General features: G+C 33.4%; 4 protein-coding genes across 4 annotated transcripts; 1 reads left to right on the top strand and 3 right to left on the bottom strand.

The window, feature by feature from the left end:
• Positions 1 to 1,383: 1,383 nt before the first annotated feature.
• On the bottom strand, positions 1,384 to 4,341 carry PHYBLDRAFT_165329 (hypothetical protein; the record flags this gene model as incomplete). The annotated part of the gene is made up of 7 exons (XM_018435201.1): positions 1,384 to 2,600; positions 2,674 to 2,834; positions 2,894 to 3,164; positions 3,222 to 3,389; positions 3,454 to 3,518; positions 3,624 to 3,743; positions 3,815 to 4,341. The coding sequence occupies 7 exons, from the start codon at positions 4,339 to 4,341 to the stop codon at positions 1,384 to 1,386; spliced, it is 2,529 nt and encodes an 842-aa protein (XP_018294866.1).
• A 4,428-nt stretch (positions 4,342 to 8,769) lies between these two features.
• PHYBLDRAFT_62978 (multicopper oxidase) lies at positions 8,770 to 10,955 on the bottom strand (the record flags this gene model as incomplete). Its single annotated transcript, XM_018441049.1, has 2 exons — positions 8,770 to 8,895; positions 9,180 to 10,955. 2 exons carry the CDS (start codon positions 10,953 to 10,955, stop codon positions 8,770 to 8,772), a joined length of 1,902 nt encoding a protein of 633 aa, XP_018294865.1.
• A 4,808-nt stretch (positions 10,956 to 15,763) lies between these two features.
• PHYBLDRAFT_9438 (C2H2-type zinc finger transcription factor) lies at positions 15,764 to 15,958 on the bottom strand (the record flags this gene model as incomplete). Its single annotated transcript, XM_018443860.1, has 1 exon — positions 15,764 to 15,958. A coding segment is annotated over one exon (195 nt), but the record flags the coding sequence as incomplete, so codon positions are not given.
• Positions 15,959 to 17,627: 1,669 nt separating this feature from the next.
• Positions 17,628 to 20,897, top strand: PHYBLDRAFT_177085 (hypothetical protein). The gene is made up of 11 exons (XM_018437851.1): positions 17,628 to 18,007; positions 18,221 to 18,418; positions 18,498 to 18,644; positions 18,825 to 19,026; positions 19,099 to 19,192; positions 19,345 to 19,489; positions 19,570 to 19,728; positions 19,900 to 20,223; positions 20,289 to 20,404; positions 20,486 to 20,627; positions 20,681 to 20,897. Exons 1-11 carry the CDS (start codon positions 17,678 to 17,680, stop codon positions 20,837 to 20,839), a joined length of 2,016 nt encoding a protein of 671 aa, XP_018294863.1. The 5' UTR covers positions 17,628 to 17,677; the 3' UTR covers positions 20,840 to 20,897.
• Positions 20,898 to 21,984: the final 1,087 nt, after the last annotated feature.

Genomic DNA, 21,984 nt, shown 5'->3' with positions numbered 1-21,984 from the left:
TTCCATCCAATTCCTCTGGCTGGAACACCTTGAGCTGAGAACAGTAGTAAATTGTCACTTATATTTTCATAATTGAAACGTTCTTTTAAAAATGTTTACCGGTAATAAACCATAATTTTTTCTAGCTTCCTCAAATCGAGTCTTTAATTTGGGAGGTCCCTTTCTACGTGATTTTACAACTGTCATTAGCTTTCAAAGTCTTGATTTACAATGCCGAAAAGAAAAGAAAAGATCCCCTTCTTTTCCTTCAATTATTAATAGTAAAAAGTATAGAAATGTATTTAAATTCAAGATTGATTGCAATAATTGTTCACGATTATGAATTTGATAGTAACAATTCACGTATAGATCTTGTTTGTTTGGGTTGGCATTCTCGATTTAGATCTTTATGAATACGTTTCTTCGTATTACCGGAAAGGGTCAGCAAAGTCATGGGATGTTGAGTAATCCTTGGTCGACGATTGATTCATAATTATGATATAATGGTCAAAGTGAAAGAATTGAAATCACAGAGGAAAAGTTGCGTATGTGCGGAAGATTATTATTATTATTATTTTGCTTTTGCTGTTGCTGTTACTGTTGCTGTCTTTTTTTTTGTACATTTGGTTTCTTATTTAAGCTTTGGGTATTCTCTATTTGTTTTGTCGAACAGCCACTAACGCAATCTCTTGTTCATCTATAGATCACATCAACCTATTTTTTCAAGTTAAATTTCCAGAATTCATTAAATATAATAACAACATGTATAAGCGTTAATACTATTATTATTTTTTGTGTAAAATAAGGACAAGTTCTGAATCTCAAGAGTTTTCAGTCCAAATTGATCGACGTTGTATGAAAGAAAGAAACTTTTATTCAATTATTGCAGACAGTACTTTTTTCTGTATATGGTAATGGTTTGGTTAAACTATTAAGGATAACTACTGTGTATTTCTTTGCTTTTTTTAAAAAAAAAAATGATTAAGTTTTGCTGTTTATATATTTGCTGGTTTATTTTGATGGATTATTTGAACTTCTTGGAACACATTTGTCGGTAATTGAAATAGTTAAGCCTTTTAAAATACAACCACTTTTTTTACTTTTCTTTTGTATATATTGGTATAGCGTAGGCCTTTATACATATATCTGTTACTAATATATAGTATTATTTCTGAAATTTAGTCCTTTTAAGCGAGAATATATAAACAAAAAAGCAATTATTGAATATATTTTTCGTTCCAATCATGCAAAAACAACCTTATATACTGTGAGGGTAATAATTTAGGGTCGCCGCTTAATATTTCAATTAGCGCACAAAGAAGAGTATAAAATTTAAGTCATATTCCTAAGTTTTACAAAAGACAACATCTTTATCTGAACTGTTTTTTTATAATAGTTTGTTTTTTAATCTAAATTTGTATTAGTCACTCTCCTTCGCAATAGGGTATCATTATTAGAACTAGCCTCTTCTACTACGGTAACTACAGAGGATCTTTTCTTGTGACAATCGATAGCCAAGTCGAGCTCTTTAAATATTTCATCATTAACATAATAAGTCTCCAGTAAACGTTCAGTCAGCTGCATTCGCTTTTCCATTAGACCCAGGCGATCTCGCAAATCCCTAAGTTCTTCGTCCTTTTGATCCTCTAGTAACATAATTTTGCTTTCGTCAATTTGACCGTTAGATACTTTATCTGTGTCAGCAAATCGGACATTAACGGGGTTTACAAAGGGAACAGGTGTATCCAATGTGTCGAACTTTGTTTGAAGATTTCTTCCCAGCGACCGCTTCATAGGTCCACGAGACCAGCGTTGAACAACACCCCAAGGTGACTTTGGGCGGAAACCAAATAGCCATGCTTGTATTCCAACCATAAGACTGAGTATACCACCAACAGAACCAAGAGAGTTCAGAATAGTGTGCATCTTTTGGTCTTGCTCTATTATAGTTACGTAGTCGATCGGATATACTGTGGTAGAGCCAAAGATCTCACCATCAAAAGTTGTAAATTGCTCTCTCACCATGCTAAAGTTGTTCTTAACATATAAAGAGCTTATTTCTGGTGTATGTTTATAGTGAGGTAAGAAGCCAATTCTGTTCCACCCGGTTTCCTCGAGATACTGATGGTCTTTGATTTGATATTGCATAACCAAAGCCTCGTTTGTATAAAGAGTAAATGTGTTTGGATCACTCTTTCCCTCAGTATCGCGTATAGCCCATTCCTCAAATGCTTGGTTCGTCATAAGCAGTGGTACATTACTCACTTCAAGTCCGTATACTTGTATATTAGGGTCCATTCCAGGTGGATATTGAGTGATACGGATCGTAACAGATGTCTCCATATTCCCATTAAATGTAAACTGAAGCTTTGTCCCATTACTGTATCCATCATCTGTATAGCCTAAGTGAAGCCAGCTAGGAGGAGAGAATAGATAACACGTAGATCTTCCAATAGTATCCTCAAATATAGGAAGATGTATAGACGTATCAAGCATTGTAACAAACTCGGAGCAGCGGGTACCTTTGTCGGTTATACAGGATATTCTATACTTAAATTCATCGTATTCTTGAGAAGTCGGCTCTGCAGACATATCAAGTCCTTCGATACAAAATCTTATGTCTATTGAAATTCAAGTCAACATTGCATTTCTTTAATTAAGACCTTTTTGAAAGGAAAGGTATAAAAAAAATACCTGGTACTGACACATATGATACTTTTTCACGCATCGTTATACTTGTTGTTGGACTATCAAGAGCTTGTTGGATAGAGAATACCAAATACGCCAGGAATAAAAATGTAAAAACAAATTGTACTATCAGACGAGATATCTCGGTCCACATTGGCTCTCCACTCCTGTAAATAAGGAATACCGAATTCAATATTACATTATATTCAACTGACGTATGCCTTACCTTTGCTCCCAAATAAAATTGTACAGCAGATTTGGCAGGTAGTAAGTGTCTTTAAAGGTTTTCCAGATACAGAACCCAATTATTGTTGCAGACAATATAGCACCAATAGTTATTCCTGCAATTGTTCCTCCATTCATGCTTTCATGAGGTTGTAACTTTTGGACAAAGCTTAACAAGTATTCTGGCCCACCAATCCAATTAGATTGATAATAGTTTTTGTCTGTAAGATAAAGAATATCTATATCGTTTGCTGAAGGGAATGAGAAATTTCCTGTGAAATAAATTAAATTTTAGAACTTGCGTGATATACTATGGTATAATCAATTACCATAAGCAATCGCCAGCAAGTTTGTATCAATAAACCCCATTGATGAACCTACACGACCATAATAGGGTCCATTAGGTGTTTGTAGCTTTGACCACATCCATATATTTGTATCCAATAAAAAAAGGTCTCCGTAGTACTCTGTATCTTCAGAAGTGCTCCCGTTTTTTCCTATGTTGGAGTAGATAATTAGTGCCCAAGATATACAAAGTCTGTTTTCCAGATCTTTTATTACCACCAAATACAAATATTGTTTTCTTGTCTGGACCTACAAGGTAACCCGTTACAACAGCATTAATTCTTGTGCATGAAGAAGAAGAAAAGTACTAAAATATGTATTTTTTTTTTTAATTACCTAGTTCTGCGCTTGCACCTATACTGCTGTTTAAAGCTCCTGTGGCTCACATATGTATCCATTGGTTTGTATTTGTGTCATATATGTCAACTTTATTAGGACTTATTAAGGTCTGAATACTACCGGAAAATTGTGAAGTTGATCCAAAAAGGAATACAATCTGACCATTTCTATACAATAGTTTCTTTCTCATAAATTTTTATACATCATTTTATGATTTCTATTTTCTTGTAATACTTACGGAAGGGCTGTCGCGGTGTGTCCATATCGACATATTTGACTTGACTGAGTGAGGTTCACATATTCAAGGCTAGTTGGATCGAACACCCACAAGTCATTAAAAGAACTCGCAAGGTTAATAGAACCTCCGCCATAAATATAAGCTTTTCCATTGGGTGCCAGTGTTGCTGTAAAATATGTGCGTAAATTTGGCCCAGGTGCATCGATAGCCGTGAATATCTCTTTCCAAGAACCACCTTGACTTTGGAGATCGTATATGTAAGTGCGAATTGTTTCGTTATCGTTCTGTTTATTATCGTCGATTCCAGTGAAAAGTAGTGCTGTGTGGTTGTCTTGAAGAACTACAGCCTGAGAGTAAGAGCATGATGGACCGGGGTTATTCTGTAGGACTGTCTCGTATATAAGTTGACCTTTTGAATCTTCTTCGGTGGACAGAGATATAAAAGAGAAAGTATTTGACGATGAACTTTCAGGTACCTGGCCTCCATATGTGTATAGTCTGTTATTATATGAAAAGGTAGCAGGCATTGTACGATTTGTGATAGCATTTGAAGCTTCTGGTGCCATCTGATAACTACATAGCCCTATTTTTATAAAATAAAGGTAAAATAAGGCGGCAACTATAGCAAAGTAATATGAACATTGATGTGAATGGTAGACCATTGTATTTTACGTAAAATAGAGAGAGAAGAAGTAGAATAATCGGTGTTGTTTCTTTAGAAATATTAAATAATGTCAGCCAAGACTTTGACAAAAGAACAAATATATATATACGTATATTCCACGACTATTATCTTTATTTGAATTCTATTTAATGACTGTAAGTATATACTCTACAAACAGTTAAGCTTGTTGCATTTACTACCTAGTCACCCTTGGAGTCCGGCGTCTCACTGACCTGATAAAAATAGAATTCCAAGAATAATATAGACCTTTGTGGACTCGAATTTTTAGCCTAACACACAAACTCAGTGCCTTGGAAAGAGAAGTCAAGGTAACAGTAATATCACTAGTCCGCAAATTTGATTAAGGTTTGGTAGAAACCCTGCGTCATTTGGCTAGTATTCTGTACAATTCTGCAAATCTGAGTCCACAAAGACCTCTAATAATATAAATATAAAAATATAAATCTACCTTTTTACTCAATTAGAAATGTGCAAAGAGTCCAAAGTAAGTCGATGAATATGGAAATAAAAGGATTGTACATAATGAGAGCAATATTTTGATTTTTACTTTTTTTTTAAAACTAGAAATTGCGCTTGTTAGTATACATTTTTGTCACATAGAGTATATATGGTTTAAAGAATTATGATTATAATAAAGAGTAGTAGATCATTGGGAGAAAGGAGCTCTTATTTGACCCCAAAAGTTATAGATACTCTATACTCAATCTATGTCTTTCTACATATACTTTTAGCTCCTTTATATCTACTCTACTTATTGTTACACTTTTGTACATTTGTAAGACCTGAGCCACACTTGTACAAGATCTCAGAAAGATTATCTTACTATCGTTTTCTTTTGGTGGCTGTAGAGATTCTAACACTCTGCAATGATGCTTGGTTTAATCGATATTAAATGCTGCATTTCTTTCTGTCCAAATTATGCTGTGGATGTGAAGGGATATTTTCATATTAAAAAGTTAAAGAGAGGACGAACAAGGAAAAAGAAATTTTACAATCTAATAACCTATAAAGTGAGGCATATATTTATATTATAAGTCAACGATATTCTTTACTCTTTATATTTGACAGATTTTGGCTTAAATTACGAATCAAAGTTGAGTAGAGAAATTTAGAATGAATCGACATACTTTTTCTAAAGACACAACTTTCTCATAATTTTATGCTTCTAGATTAATTAAGGCCAATCCTATCTGTTTTTAAAGTTTGGCGTATAAATTTAAAAAGAAAAAAGAAAAGTCTATAAGGCTGTTGAATCCCCCTCCGTCTCCTATTTTGCTATATAATATTTAGAGTTGGAAAGAAAGTCACTGACTGTGCGATCCAGACTCTTGGTGCAGTATATTTCTGAGCTTCGGCTCTTTACAAACAAAAACCTGGAGTAGTGTATTTGATCTACAGTCCAAATATATGTGACTCGCGTACATATACATATATATATATATCTAAAAAAGAGAGAAATGGAACATGCTGAATTGATAGTATTCTTATTTTTACTTTTTTTGTATTGAATCCACAAAAATCAAGATTTCATGAAAGCTATAGAATTATAAAGAAAAATAAAGAAGAAAACGGTAACAAACAGGTACTTGTGTCGGTTTACTGGATACTTTTGGAAATAAAATCCAGTTTCGTGTAGCCAAATTATCAAGTAATGCAATGTACAAAAAGTATCAGGAATAACACTCGTTTTTATTACTATTCTTATGATTCACATTAATAAGCGATTAAGCAAGAGAGAGAGAGAGAGAAAACAAAAAGGAGATGTGTGTAAATACTTTAAAAGAAAAGAAGAACATGCCATGTCAAAAACAAACCTAATAGCTATGTGTGTGTGTGTGTGTGGCGTACTTGTTTAGATCATGAAATGTATATGTGTGTAGCAGACCGTCTTTATTATTACTCACTTTAATTTGACTAATAGTAGTTAAAATACCCATATTAGTTAATGATCAGATATTGATAAACACACAGAGATTCTTGTACTAGCCTTTTGGTAGCATATTCATGGGATCTGTACATTATGAAAGAGTTTGGATCTAATAGGCATACATTTATAAATATATATATATATATATATATATATATATACAGTATTATGATTGTAAGCTGTAACACCTACCAGTTGATGTGATACAAAAAATAGACAAATAAATCCCGGCAGCCATTTTACAGACCAACTTCTTTGTTTTTGTTTGTTGGTTGATATTTTATACTTCTTGATGAGTAATTGTTTTAATATAAGGCTACATTAACTATAGTGTTATTTAAATCTTTGGTTTTGGTGTTGAATTGCACTATGCCTATTTCCTCTTCTTGCTTTTCTTTAAGAAAAAAAAGCAAGTTTTGTTTCCTGTATTCAATGTGGATTTTAGTATTCAAACCAATCAAAAAAGAAAAATAAAATAAAAATAGAGTATCCAAATAAACACACATACATTTACATACATTTACATACATTTACATACATACAAATGTGTACATATATACGCACATCCGCAAATCAATGCACGCAAACAAAGATAATAGTGTTACATTTCAATTCAATTAGACTAAATGGACCAAATAGACTTCTTTTCTGACTTTTATTTTTACTAGCACACGGCGTTGAGCCTGCTAGATTCTTGACTGTAGAATAATTGAATTGACAAAAGACAGTAAAAATAACAAGAGAAACACATGTACATATATATATATATGGGTGTATTGGAAAGTATATCTTTTTTGGCTATATTATTAATGGTAGTGAAAAAAAAAAAAGAAAATACCGTTCAAAATCTACTGCACCTTTTGAGTGCAGTTAGGTACGTTCTGGTATGATTACTTTAATATATATATATATATATATGCATTAGTACAAACTGTATTATATTGCTGCATAAAGTATACCAGGCTAAATTGAATTAAAAACGACACCAGTAGATATAGTGCATATAGTTCCAATTAACAAATTTAAACAACAATAAAAATCAATAAGCGATACCGAATAATCCAATCACCATTTTTTTTTTTAAAAAAAAAAAATAATAATCTTTATTTTGTTCATTTTAACATTTAAAGAATTGACAGTAGAAACATGTATAGATTGCTCAATACAAAAGTACCGCTCCATATTATGAAGGATTTGTGAGCTCTTATATTATTGAAAAAGGGGATATTGTTTAATCTCAAAAATGATAGTGATAAAGAAAAATTAGGGAAGCATTTAATGGCTTGTGTGCGTGTATGTGTTCAGAGACATAATTCGGTACTCTGTTGATAACTTTTTATTTACTTAGAATATGTAAATAAACAGTTAATTTGATTATAGCATATAAGATATATAGATATACCATTTTGACCTTGACATTGATTCTTCATAAATCCCAGCTCAATTTTTTCTCAAGAAATAAAATGGCAGTCAAGTAAGCCAGGGGTGAGATCATGCTGGTGACCAAGAAGGTGTAAATTGTGAAGGATTGGAGGTCTCTGGTAGAAATAAGGCGGCCGTGATGTTGAGTAGAGCTCTGAAAATAATCTATAAGACATTAAAGGACATGAGAACCTGTATCAAAAGAAAGAAATAGAAACATTCTCACAAGATAACTTGAAACATTTAGCGTAAATGTGTATATATTATATTATACAGTTCCAGAAATATCTAATAGCTAATGAGAAAAGGTATTTGTGACTGCTGCACTCTGGCTTGTACTCTTATTTCAGGAACACACTGATTGGAACTTTTGATACCGTTGATTTATTGATTTTTTTCTATATATATTTGTGGTTGTTGAAATCCTCCAATTGAGACCATATGCACTACACCTATTGATATCTCTTAAAGCAGAATCTACAGCTTTGTTATTCTTATTATTCTATAAAAATAATAATAATTATTATAATGATAATGATAATAACAACAATACTAATAATAATGCAAGAAAGCATAGCTCAAACCCAAATTCAACAAACTAATCTGTACTCTAAATATCCTTGCTATCTATAATATATAAGATACATTATCAGAAATTATTTATTGTCTGTATTATGTTCACAATATAAATCACCAAGAGGTATAAGATATGAATGAACGTCTATATATATATATATATATATATATTATATATTTTATTATAATTCATTACAGACTTGATATTACTACAACCAAACAAAATTTATGACTGGTATAAACAAGGGAAAGAAAAAATTGAATTTGACTTGAAGAAGAAGAAGAGAAATAAGAATAAGGGTAAGGTTTAGGGTAAGAATAAAAGAAAAGAAAGAAAAGAAAATATTAATCGTGGGAGTGGATTGTGTCAGTTTCTCTAATCAACTCAGGGGCTTCTTCTATAGCGACCATCATGCCCATGAACATATGTGCTGTATTGTGGCAGTGTAGAGCCCAGATTCCAGGATTATCCTATAAAAGTTTATGTAAATACATTGATTAGCCCGCTTTTCTTCCTTATGTAGTACATGGTGGTAAATCATATAAATACGACGATGATGATGATGATAATTATACTTATAATTATAATTATATTTATAATTGTAGGGGAAGGTGAATTTTTCTTTGTAAAATAAAAATTAAAAAGAAAGGCTAAAGACTGAAGATTAAAGTCTAAAGTCTAAAGCTTAAAATCTAAAGTAGTAGAAGAAGAAGAAGAAGAAAAAGAAGAAGAAAAGGAAGAAAACTACACTTACTGTAAATATTCTGATCTTGGACCATCCGCAACCAATCGATCCGTCTGCAGGGGGTGGGTTAGACGCCGTGTAGTTCTGGCTTGTGCTTGGATAGACAAGAGTAACATCTCTGTGGACAGGGTGGTCTGATCGAAGGGCTCCGTGTTCATCATGGCTGTAGTCGCCGGCTCCGTACGAGATCTCCCAATGAGAGTGACCATGGGTGTGCCATGGGTGGCTTCGGCAAGGCAGGGTTGCCGTGTGGGTTGACTGGAGAACAAAATCGACAATTTCGTGCTGGCGGACTGGATACATACCAGATTTTGGATCATAGCCGTTTGCATATTCTGGCTCCTCATCCTCCATTGCCACCAGCTCTGCTCGAGTCTCGTTGAGGACCTGCGAGAGGTAGTTGCGGGCCGGGTCCTTGAAACTGATGCCATTGACAAACCAGCGAGTGCTGCCGTCTGATAGTTTTTCATCAGTAGAGCGCAAGACGATCGTTCGATCAGCCGGTCGGCGGGTCTCATGGTAGGCGCCATAGAAAGGAGTAAGCTTGTCCCAGATCCAGCCAATCGTTTCTGGTGGGAATACGAAGCTACCCTTTGGGACCTTGAGCACAGCATCAGATTTGGTTGGAGTATTGTTATTAAGCTTGCGTGACCAAAGTGATCGTCGTTTGGGTGATGGTGATGCTGATTTTGCTGCTTCTGAAATATTATCCTGGTAACGTAGGACGGCGTATCCATTTGAGGTAGCAGGGACAGTACCGTCGGTCCAGCGACGATTTGTACCAATTGAGTAGTCAGTTGGGTCCTGGTCAGTTGTGATGAGAACCGAAAAGCGTTGGCCAGAAGCTACCTCCAAGAAAGATGTTACATATGGTAGGACTGGCTCACCGTCGACTTCGATGATTGTCAGGTTGTGATTGGCGATTGCAAAGCCAAGGGTGCGGAAGGCGGTTGCTCCGATCACACGAATGCGGTAGGTCTTGTTTTTCTGGACTGGGATGATTTCGTAGCCTCTGCATGCATCTGGGTTGACTTGGATGGGCTGGTAGACAGTCTTGCCGTTCAACAGGATCGATTCGGCTTCCCAGATGCCATTGAAGGTAGGGCCGAGTAGATATTGCTCGAATTCGACGCGGTCTCTGTGCCACCACTCGCTGAGGACGATCGTCCGTTCATCGTCGTACGAAGATCCGTACGCCTTGAGTTGGTTATGCTGTTTTGTAGATTCGGATTCTGAGAGGAGAAGTTTGGCGCGCTGTGCTGGATCGGCCTCTTCGGATTCATAGACGACTACTGCACCATAGACAGACATCTCCTGCATTCCGACGTGGGCATGGTAGAGATATGTTCCGGCCTGGTTGGTTACCTTGAAATCGTAGACGTAGAATCCACCTGGGGCTATTGGGATCTGGGTTAGGAATGGAACGCCGTCTGCTTCGGTAGATCCATATTGACGGATGCCGTGAAAGTGAATCGAGGCGTGACTGGTCATGTCCTCTTCTGCGGTGACATTTTCTGATGGGGTGTGTGGAGTGAGGTTGTTGAAGACCGTAACCTGGACACGGTCGCCCTTTGTGACAATGATTGGAGGACCAGGTATGAGGCCATTGAGAGCGAGAACATTACCGGTATAATTTGAGCAGTCTGGGTTGTGTTGGATCGAAGTGATGTTTAGCGTGAATTCCTTTACATGATGGCGGCCATCGTTTTTTGCAGACCCCAGGTTAACCAGAAGCAGCAGAGTCCACAGAGTTGAGAGCAACAAAGAAGGCCAAGATTGACGCATCAGAAACTATATAAGGCTTCAAGTATATATATATATATTTATAATATAAAAAAAAAGATATTGGAAGAGATGGATAGACTTTAGTATAGGTGTACTGGTGTATATTTGTGATAGAGATAAAGACTATAGCGATATCAATAAAAATAAAAGTAGTATTGTTGTTGTTGTTTTTGTAAAGAAGAAGGGAAGAAGAAGAAAAGTACCTGGATTTATATAGGAAATTGTCGGGAACGTAGTTTTAGCTGTGTAGGTAGAGTTGTAAATGTAGTTGATGATAATTATGATAGTATTTTATTTATGTTTATTCTGTTTCTGTTTCTGTTTCTGTTTGTATTGAGGCTGGTTATATTTTTACTGTTTCGTCTCATTACTTGATTGTCTTTTTTTTTTTTCTGTTTCCTTTTTAGGATTTTTTTTTTGCTTTACCTTTACTTTTCTTCTTGTGTAGTGTACTTGTATTTGTATATAGATTACAGGCTATATGTAAGCTATAGAAGATGGCTTTGTTACAATAAGCATAAGAAATTGAATTGTCTAGTACGAGGCGTTCAATATGTGTATCATTTACTATTTTTAAATATAAATATAAATATAAATATAAATATAAATATAAATATATATATATATAGCTTGTGCGCAGCTAAACTCAATTAAAATAAAATTGAACACGCACCCACACACACAAAAAAAGCGCAAAAAAATATAAAGTTTAACAAGTGTGCGAATAGAAACAGGATCATTTGTCAAGATTGTATATAAGAGAGAGAGAAAATATTTTATTTATATATTTATATTATTTGTACTTTTATGGTCAAAATTGGTCTTGTAGTAAATTTATCTATAGTCACTAAATACTTGTATGTATTTCAAAGCCTGTTCTTGACTACTATTTATTTATATATATATAATATAAAAGGGAAATAAAGGCTGAGAGGTAGGCACAAATGTGTGTATTATAAAAAAATAAAAAATAAAGCACTAAATACCCACACCAATGAATAATAGCAATATGATCTTGTTTTGTATGTTTCTCTTAGTCTTTAATAATCGTCTTTATGTGTGTAAATATAAATAGTGATGCTTGTAAATCCTTTGACCATTTCTATTTATATTCTTGGTTAGCAGTAATGATTGTCATTAGTGAGGCGTAGACTATCACTGAGAGACAAAACACCGAGTAAATAAAGTAGGTTTAGATTATACTCCTTTAAATAACAACATACAGGGACTGTTGTAATGGTGCGGGTACCATTACATATAAGTATCTAGATACGTATTTAAGAAGAATAGTAACTTGAAAAATAGTTGCGATCTAGAATACATGTACAAAAACATACATTTATATCTATATCCAGATCAAGCTCGAGATTGAGATCAAGCTCGAGATCAATATTTTTCTTTCCTTAAAGATAATAATAAATGAATATTTTACTGCTCTTCTTACTGGTATTAATATTAATGTCGTTACTGCTATTGGTATTGTTAAATAACAAGTGGCGTGATCATAAGTAATGAGGCTTGAACGATGTTTAATAATAATATGTCTTTGATGCTTAATTTTAAATACATAAACAAACAAACAAATGAAATGAAATGAAATATAAGACAATAGAATGGCTGAAACGGGCTTACCAGAATGTTTTTATTTATCTGTTTCATTGGAATTAAAGCGCATAAATCTCTATTTATTTATTTATAAAAGGCACAGGACACAGGACACAAGCCACGCCATTTATATATATATATATATACATATATTTATAAGCTGTCAAAAGTGAAAAATAGATAAATATTTATATAATCGTTGGTTAATGCTTTTGGTTTTAATTTTGACGGTGGCTGTTGTATTGTGCTAAAGTGTGAAAGGTTTGGCTTATTATTATTTATTATTATTAAAATTGAAACAAGAACATTTTTGCTTTTTATTTTGTTGCTATGGTAATAAATTGCATAAATATATATTATTATTGGTATTTGGAGTTTTATAAAAAAAAACAATAAGAAAAATCAGTTGCCGGCTATATCGGCTTCTAGTTCCGTAAATCCCAACCACTTGGACAGTTTTGTTCCTTTTTTTTTTATATGTACGTATTCCAAGATAATTAAAATTCCGCTCAGCCACTCACAGTGAATTCAGACATAAATTTGTGTGCTGTGTGTGTATTTAGTAAATACACAGAATGGTACAATCTTCCAGCCTCACACCGCACCTCCCCAGACACGAACATGTACATATTTCCAGAAAACCAGAACAGAAAGGTCAAAAAAAGGAAAGAAGGAAAATATGGATTAATGACTAATGTGTGGGGTATAGTACAATAAATATAATATATATATATATATATTATATATATTATTATTTTTAATTTTTTTTTAATTTTTAATTTTTAATTTTAATTTTATAACTGTAGTAATGATTTTATTAAGAGACAAAGGTTGATATATACACGATATTTTTGTACATTTTAGTCTTGAATTTATTTAATTATTTAATTTTTTTTTTGAATAATAAAATCAAGCCTAAAAGCCAAACTGGAGCTGTGTGGGGCGGGGCGGGGAGAGGAAAAGAAAGGAAAGAAAGGAGGGAGAGAGAGAGAGGGGTAAATAATAATAATAATAAGAATATAAATAAAATGTTTACATCACACCACACCACACCACATCACATCACATCACATCACACCACACACACACACATATATATATATATATATATATATACTTTACTGATGGTTACCAATAAACGATATTTTGCCTACATTGATATATAAAATGTATGTGTATGTGTGCTGTGAGAATGAAATCATCATTGTCCAAAAAAAAAAAAAAAAAAAAAAAAAAAGTCACTATCAGTATCAGTATCACTATCAGTATCAGTATCATTATCATTATCATCAGTATCATCAGTATCAGTACCATTATTATAATTGAAATTGTTATTTTTGATTTAAAAATATATTTTTTTATAATAAAAAATAAAAAATAAAAAAAAAAGGTATTCAATTTCCAACCTAAAAGTTGTGGAGAATAATTTATTTATTTTTCTTTAAGGGTCGAGCCTTACAAATAATATAAAAATAAAATTTTTAAAAGTCAAATATAAAAATTAAAAAATTAAAAATAAAAATGAGGGTGAAATTGATTTTGTTATCACCCACATCTTGGCACATCCAAAAGTAAAGCAAGAAATAAAATATATAAAAAAAAAAAAAAAGGGTCAAATTGAATATGAGTTGAATTGAATCGACTTTATTGAACTGAATGGCTTGATTATTTTTTTGGATGCATTTGATTGGTTTGATTTGATTATATAAATAAAAATTAAACTAAAAAAAAAAAAAAGAAAAGAAAAGAAAAAGGGTGAGCAAATTTTAATACTGATTACGAAAATTAAAACAAAACAAAACATAACATAATGGAAAAATAAACGATTTCTATTGGACCGGGAATAATTTTTTTTTATTTATATATATATAAAAATTTTCCATCGGGTAGGAAAAATAAATAAGAAAATTGACTTGATGACTGGGAACGGAAACTCATTGAAGCGGATTTTATGATTATACAAAATAGGAAACGGTAGATGGCGGGAAGAATTGCAGTGATAAAGCATAATCACCATGATGCTTATATTTTGTTATTATTAACCCTGTAATTTGTATTTGTTTATTATTCTATGCTATCTAGCTAGCTACCTTGCTAATTTTATTTATTATTTTTTGATTGAGTTGAGTTAAATTGAGCTAAATTGAGTTGAATTGAATCGAATTGATCTTTTTATTTGATTTGACCCGAGACTTACAGAGAAAGATACAATCAGTTCCCTCATTCACCCTTCATAAGTTTTTTTTTTTTTTTTTTTTGTTTCTTACACACAAAATGCACGTGCAATGCTTGGTTGTTGTCTCCCAAAAGAACCCTGAATAATCATAATAACATACATTCAACCACCGCACCTTTTCTTCCTGTTCGTCTTCTTATCCATTATCGTCCCTATCAAACATACCAATATATATATATATTAATCTCAATAATAATAAGTTAACATTTATCATATATACTTTTGACTTTACGTTGGTGACACTTGCTTTTATTCTTAATTATAATAAATTTCTTTGACCCTTGTTTAAACAGCTAAACATTTTGTGAATTAATTTTGGTAGAAAGATTAAAATGGCAACTCATATATTTTATTATTATTATTTTTATTAATATCGCCTGTGAATTGAATATGTACAAAATGAAAACAGTGATTTTTAAATAACAAAAGAGAGAAGGGAGGAGGAGGGATTTATACAAAAAAAAAAAGAAGGAATCATAAAGAGTAATAGTAAATTATATGTATATATATAAAAATAAATAGAAAAAGGGGTGGGAATCTACAAGTGAAGGATAATTTAAAACAAGGGAAGGATTGAATGAATGGATGGTAATGTGGTTGATTGATAATGGATTGTAGAGATTGGTGGGAGAGTGCGGGCCTGGGGTGGTCTGTCAAAGAGATCGAGTAAAGAGTGAGATTGGCGATAGTCTGGGATGGTCTGTTTGGATAATACTGGTGAGGAAGGAGATGATGATGGTGGTGAATATAATGAATTGCACTCTAGTGGGGCCAATTTGAAGAATGAAGGCGACTGAACAACAATCCGGGGTGAGAGTGTGGGAGAGGCGTCGGGAGTAAAGAGAAATTCTGGCTCAGAGTCGGACTGATGATGATGGTGATGGATTTCGAAGCAGCTTCCTGCAGACAGGGTGGGCGATGGTGGGGTAGAGCGGTGTAAGGTTTTTTTTGTTGGTTTGGTAATCAATTTGCGGTCACGCTTGCGGTGGGGGGCAGCATGGATGCGAACATGGCGAGTCAATTCATCCGACCGAGAGAATCGCTTCTCACAGCCTGGGAAAGTACAAGAATGGGGCTTTTCGCCAGTATGGGTGCGGATGTGGCGGGTTTGGTGCTCAAGACGGTAGAATGATTTGGGGCACATGGGACACTTGTAAGGACGAGGAATGTTGGCCTTGTCGCTGATAGCAGTGATTGCGCACTTTGACGAAAGGCTCAATAGACTAGAAGCAGCTTGAAAAGTCATGTTTTTATAAGTGTAGAAATATGTAATAATAATTTTAGAAAATCAAAAAATAAAAATATTCGAAAAGGCTATTTTATATATATATCCAAAAAAAAAAAAAAAAAAAAAAAAAAAAAAAACGGACAATTTTCGTCTCTTTCTTTTTTTGGGTCAAGGTTGAGTTTGGATAGGATGATGGCCAAGATAGGGGAGAGACGTGTGTAAAAATCAAAATCAAAAAAAAATTGTGGGGGGACCCAAGTAAAGGAGAGAAGAGTGTGGATAAGGGAATAAGGGGGATAGGGGGGAAAAATAATATTTTATATTATTATTTATTTTGAACCCCCACATTTACAAACATCTCACCATCTCCACATCAAAAAAGAAAAAAGAAATCCCATGCGCCACTTTAAATAAGATGTGGACGATAACCCAAATATAGAAACATTTTCTGTGGTGTAGGGTTTAAAGAGAGCGAGCGAAAATGGCTTTGTTTATTATTATTATTATTATTATTATTATTATTGAAATCAATATACAGAAATGGTTGGTTGGACCTTTGGCTGTATAGCAAGACAAGGAGAGGTAATACTAATACTAATAGTAGTGTGTGTGTAGAGATATACAATATATAATATTTTCATTGCATGGACCGACCTTATCAGTTGATATCAACACCCTGGTGTGGGGTAAAACACCATTCCAGATCGTCGTGGGTTTTTTCTTGTTGTTGCTGTCCGCTTGTGGGAATTTTTTCTTTATTTTATTTATATTCTTTGTTTCTTGCTTGTTAATAAAAATTGCATTAAATTTTATTCTATTTTATCATTTAACCACCTCCCCCTCCCTTTATTTCCTTCACTCATTCCGAATATTCATCACGCAATTACAACCTATCTATTTGTCTACCTAGCCTACATGTCTGTCTGTCTATTCAATCAACCAAATAAATAAAATATTGGCTCAATTTATTTATTTTAATCTTTATATCAATACAACTCAAACCCCCCTCTTTTTTTTTTTCAATTTTCTCCTTATCACATGAAAATCAGTGGCAGTACTTTCTTTAACTTACGGAAGCGTCCGTGCTCTTTTTGATTTTATTCTAATTTTTATTTGGCCACCCCCAATAAAAAAAAATGGACAAATTATATGCTATATAAATCTATCTATCTATTTATCTGGCTATCACACATTTGTTGACTCAAATTCAATATATGTACAAAAGTCAGCTTTGTATTTCTTATCCACGCATCTAAGCATTCATTACATTCAACACATTCATTACATTCATTACATTGTCACACACTACACACTACTCTATTTCCCTTTTTCTCAGGTGAAGCGATCGTCTCCACGTGCCTATCATTTGCTTTATTTCTTTTTTTTTTTTTGGTCACCAAACTTGTAGGAGATAAGCTTTTATTCTATTTTATTTTTATTATACTATAATCATCCATCAGTACGCGCAGCATGACAGTCACGCGTCCTCACCTCTCTCCTCTCCTCTCTCCTCTCACCTTACTGCTTGCGTACCTACTCTTTGCTCTTTCTCACCATCTCACTGAGTCTTCTTTATTTTATTTTATTTTTAAAGAAAAAATACCCTTAACAAATATATCATTATTGACAATTAGTGATTGTTAACATCACAGAATGACCATTCTTCAGTTCACACCTTTTAGCTCGGCTGTAGACGCTGCATTCTGGCAGACTCTGGCTGAAAAAAAGCTAAACGAATTCCAGCTGTCTGATCAATCTCGGTCACTCTTGGGTTACTATACTCCCGGACATGCTCTTCTTGACACTCAGGGACAGTCAGTAGCCGTGGCTCCCCGACTATGCTTACCTTCTCAAGCATTTGAAAAGACCAGCACAATCCCTGCAAACGCTTTTCAAGTCACTGGCACAATCACAAATACAAATACCATCCAAGACTTTCAAAAGCTCGACAGGCAGGCACTCTTTCAAGAAGCAGCATCAAAGGTAACAATTAAAGCAAAAACAGAAAAAAGAAAAAAAAATCAGTCACTTTTTATATATATATATATATATTATAATAAAATAAAATTCATGCAAAAATATATATATATATATGTTGTGTGTGTGTACCTGTTATTTCAAATAATAATAATATTTTTTATTTTGATTGAATGGATTGAATGGATTGCCTGTGTGTGAATGTTCACTTGATTTTAGTTGTGGAATTGTATTGAGAGTGGGGAGGCTATTAAACATCCTGGTCTGCTGTGTCAGTTCTTTGTACTGACCTTTGCAGACCTAAAGAAGTACAAGTTCTATTATTGGTTTTGCTTTCCTGCACCTATACCACAACCATCCCAATGGCAGCTGGATAAACCAATGACTCCTATAACCAGTGAAATGAATTCTGACCAAGTAAATAAACAATTATATATACATATCTATGTATGTAATGATGATTAATTAGTTAATTAATTAAATAATTATATATTAGATTCAATCCCTTGCCAAAGAATATGCAAAATTACGTTCAAGTCAAGGTCCAGATTCTGCTTATTTTCTTATTAAAAAACACACTAGCGGTAACATTCGGGTTGGCAGTCTTGACACATGGGATGATTTTTTCAATCGCTCGGATGAGGTCAGTCTGAGTAAATATATTTGATTCTTTATGCACTAAAAAAAAATCGTGTGGTTTTTTATTTTATTTTATTTTTATTTGACTAAAATATTTTGATTTGAATCTTTCTGCTATTGGCATTTGGATATATATATATATATATATATATATATATATTACATTTAATATTTAATGCTGTAGCCAATCGTAGGATTTGCCGATCCTTCTGGACTGGCTTCTCCGGGATGGCCACTGCGTCCACTTTTAGCATTAGCTCACCACTCATGGGGTCTCAACACCCTAAAGGTCGTGTGTTACCGAGACCCTATCGAAACATCTCAAATCTTGGTGACCAGCTTACCAACCGACAGTCTATACCAGCCAAAAGATTCCAAGCAAAAGGGTATCTATCATTATCATTTTATTTCTAGATAAATAAATAAATAAATAAATAAATAAATAAATAATATGATAGATACTCTTCCAAAGTCAGTCGGTTGGGAGAGGAATGCACAGGCCAAACTGGGTCCTCGAGTAGCAGACCTGGGACCACTCATGGACCCTCTCAGGTAAAATAAAAATAAAAATATGAAACACTTTATTATTCTTATTATTATTATTAATCACCATGACAACAAATTATTGATACTATTGATAATCTATTACTTGTATAATCCAACTGTCAATACCTTATACACACAATGTGCTTTTGTTTTGGTAGATTGGCTGATACATCGGTCGATCTTAATCTCAAATTAATGAGATGGCGTGTTGTCCCTGACCTTGACCTCGAAAAGATCAAACACACAAAATGTCTCTTGCTGGGTGCGGGCACTCTTGGATGCCATGTGGCACGATGTCTATTGGCAAGTTATTTATTTGAAACACATCTTACAAACATCAAACTAAATTTATTTGTTTTGTTTTGTTTTGTTGTTGTAAACAGGGGTGGGGTGTGAGACATATAACCTTTGTTGATAACGGCAGAGTGTCGTTTTCAAACCCTGTTCGTCAACCACTCTATACCTTTGAAGATTGTCTTGAAGGAGGCGCACCAAAGGCTGAGCAGGCAGCCAAGGCACTAAAGGCAATTCAACCCTCGATTGTAATGTATCAATCAATTAATATCCATATATAAAATCATATAATTATGTAATATTTTTGTTATTATAATTTTAATCGAATCGAATCAAATTGAATGGAGTTGAAATTCTTATTAGATTTTCTTTTTTTTTTTAATTTATATTATTATTATTATTATTATTCTATATCTTAGGTATCAAAAGGCTATTCATTCACCATCCCAATGCCTGGACATCCATTACCCGCTCAACAACTCAGACAAGATTCCCAGGCTTTATTGGATTTGATTGAGAGCCATGATGTTGTCTATCTCTTGACAGACAGCCGAGAGAGTCGATGGTTACCCACAATGCTGGCAGCAAAACTAAACAAGATTGTCATCAATTCTGCCCTTGGATTCGATACCTATCTAGTAATGCGACACGGAGGTCGAAATCAAGCTCAAGATCAAGATCAAGAAAAAATAGGCACAAATCTTGGTTGCTATTTCTGCAATGATATTGTTGCGCCCACTGATGTAAGCTCAATAAATACATAACCATCACAATAATATCCTTTCTAAATATATATATATATTTAAAGTCTTTGACTGATCGCACACTTGATCAACAATGCACTGTTACCCGACCCGGTCTGGCAGCTATTGCAGGTGCCCTGGCAGTAGAATTGATGGTTTCACTTACTCAACACAAAGATGGGTAATTTATCACATACAAAAGGATAAGATTGGATTGGATTGGATTGGATGTAACAATAGTCAATTTGATTTATGATTTTAGAGTTAATGCTCCGGCTGGGAAGAATGATGTGCCCTGTCTATTGGGTATTGTTCCTCATCAGATACGGGGATTCCTTGGACAATTTAGTAATATGCTGATTGTTGGACAAGCCTATGATCGATGCACTGCCTGTTCAACAAAGGTAAAGTATAATAGATATAGATATATAGGCTGGCTAACAATATAATAATATAGGTCATTGAGCATTATGATGCTGACCCACTTGGTTTCCTTTCTAATGTGGTCGAGGATCCTCTCTATCTCGAACAGATCACGGGCCTTTGTCAGATGAAGGCAGAAAGTGATGCTCTCCTTCTTGATGATGATTGGACAGGGCTGGAGGATGATTTTTAAAAATGAAATGAAATGAACAATCCGTCCATCTAATATCAATTTTATATTTTTTATTTTTTTTGCTCACTTGTTCAAGACCTAAATTGATCACTTTCTTGGTCAAATATAAAAATGGTTGCTAAATGTCTAATACATATAGAACAATAGGCTTCAATATTGATGTTGGACTGCTATTTAGACATAAGAATCATGACATTAATCTAATAGTTCACAAATCAAATGTAAACCAACTAAAGAAAAGAGTATTGATAGCACACTGAGAAATAACCAGTAACAATCTCCTTTTAAGCAAGCATTCCTTTGTTCAGGATAATTTATAAAAAGTTTCTTGTACCTGAAACCAGTGCCAGTTCAGAGACTCTGAATGGGGAGCAATAGAAAAATAAATAAATTAAAGAAATGCCAAATCGCCTCTACTTATAAGATATATCAATTTGATCAAATAAACTTTCTTTCTTTTTGGTCAATTTAGCCTTGGACAAGTGAGCAAAACAAAATAAAAAATAAATAAATGCGGAAATTAGGGATATAAAAATATAAATGTTCTTTTTTCTTCTAGTTGCTGCTGTTGCTGCTGTCTGCCCCCCCTTCACCCCCAAATTATTATTTATAATAAAAAATTACAAAAGATCAACAATCCGACAAATCTTGTGTAACACCCAATAAGAAAAAAGAAAAGGGAAAAGTAAAATAAAGTAAAATAAAGAGATAGGAAAACCAAAGAAAAAAAATAAAATAAATCAGTACCCTTTTTTTTTTATATATACAATTTTTCGGAAAAAATTAGAAAGCAATCAAGGGCGATCTCTTTCTTTCTTTATCTTTATCTATCTACCCCTCCCTCCTCCTCCCCCACTATAATAATATTATTATTATTTTTACAATACAATAAAATTACTGTATATATGATTTTGATTCAAATTTATATTTATATTTTATATTTTCATCAAGGGTCGCACTGTCCCGCCCGATCATTTCCGCTTATACAATGGAAAATTAATACTATTATAATTAGATACTATATAGATAAAGCATATCAATACTAACAATAAGATAATTGATCAAATCAAATTAAAGGACATACATTATAGATAATAAATATTATAATATTCGTTTTTTCTTTTTTTTTTTTTTTGGATATTTTT

This window comes from Phycomyces blakesleeanus, assembly GCF_001638985.1.
Source record: "Phycomyces blakesleeanus NRRL 1555(-) unplaced genomic scaffold PHYBLscaffold_5, whole genome shotgun sequence".
Taxonomy (NCBI): domain Eukaryota; kingdom Fungi; phylum Mucoromycota; class Mucoromycetes; order Mucorales; family Phycomycetaceae; genus Phycomyces; species Phycomyces blakesleeanus.
This window is presented reverse-complemented; position numbering and strand designations above follow the sequence as displayed.

What these genes read in the sequence shown, in the direction of transcription:
- PHYBLDRAFT_177085 (XM_018437851.1), top strand. Translation starts at nt 17,678, where the DNA reads ATGACCATTCTTCAGTTCACACCTTTTAGCTCGGCTGTAGACGCTGCA. An exon ending in GTGAAATGAATTCTGACCAA is followed by an intron (nt 18,419 to 18,497) that starts GTAAATAAACAA and finishes ATTATATATTAG; the next exon opens with ATTCAATCCCTTGCCAAAGA. An exon ending in ATATTGTTGCGCCCACTGAT is followed by an intron (nt 20,224 to 20,288) that starts GTAAGCTCAATA and finishes ATATATTTAAAG; the next exon opens with TCTTTGACTGATCGCACACT.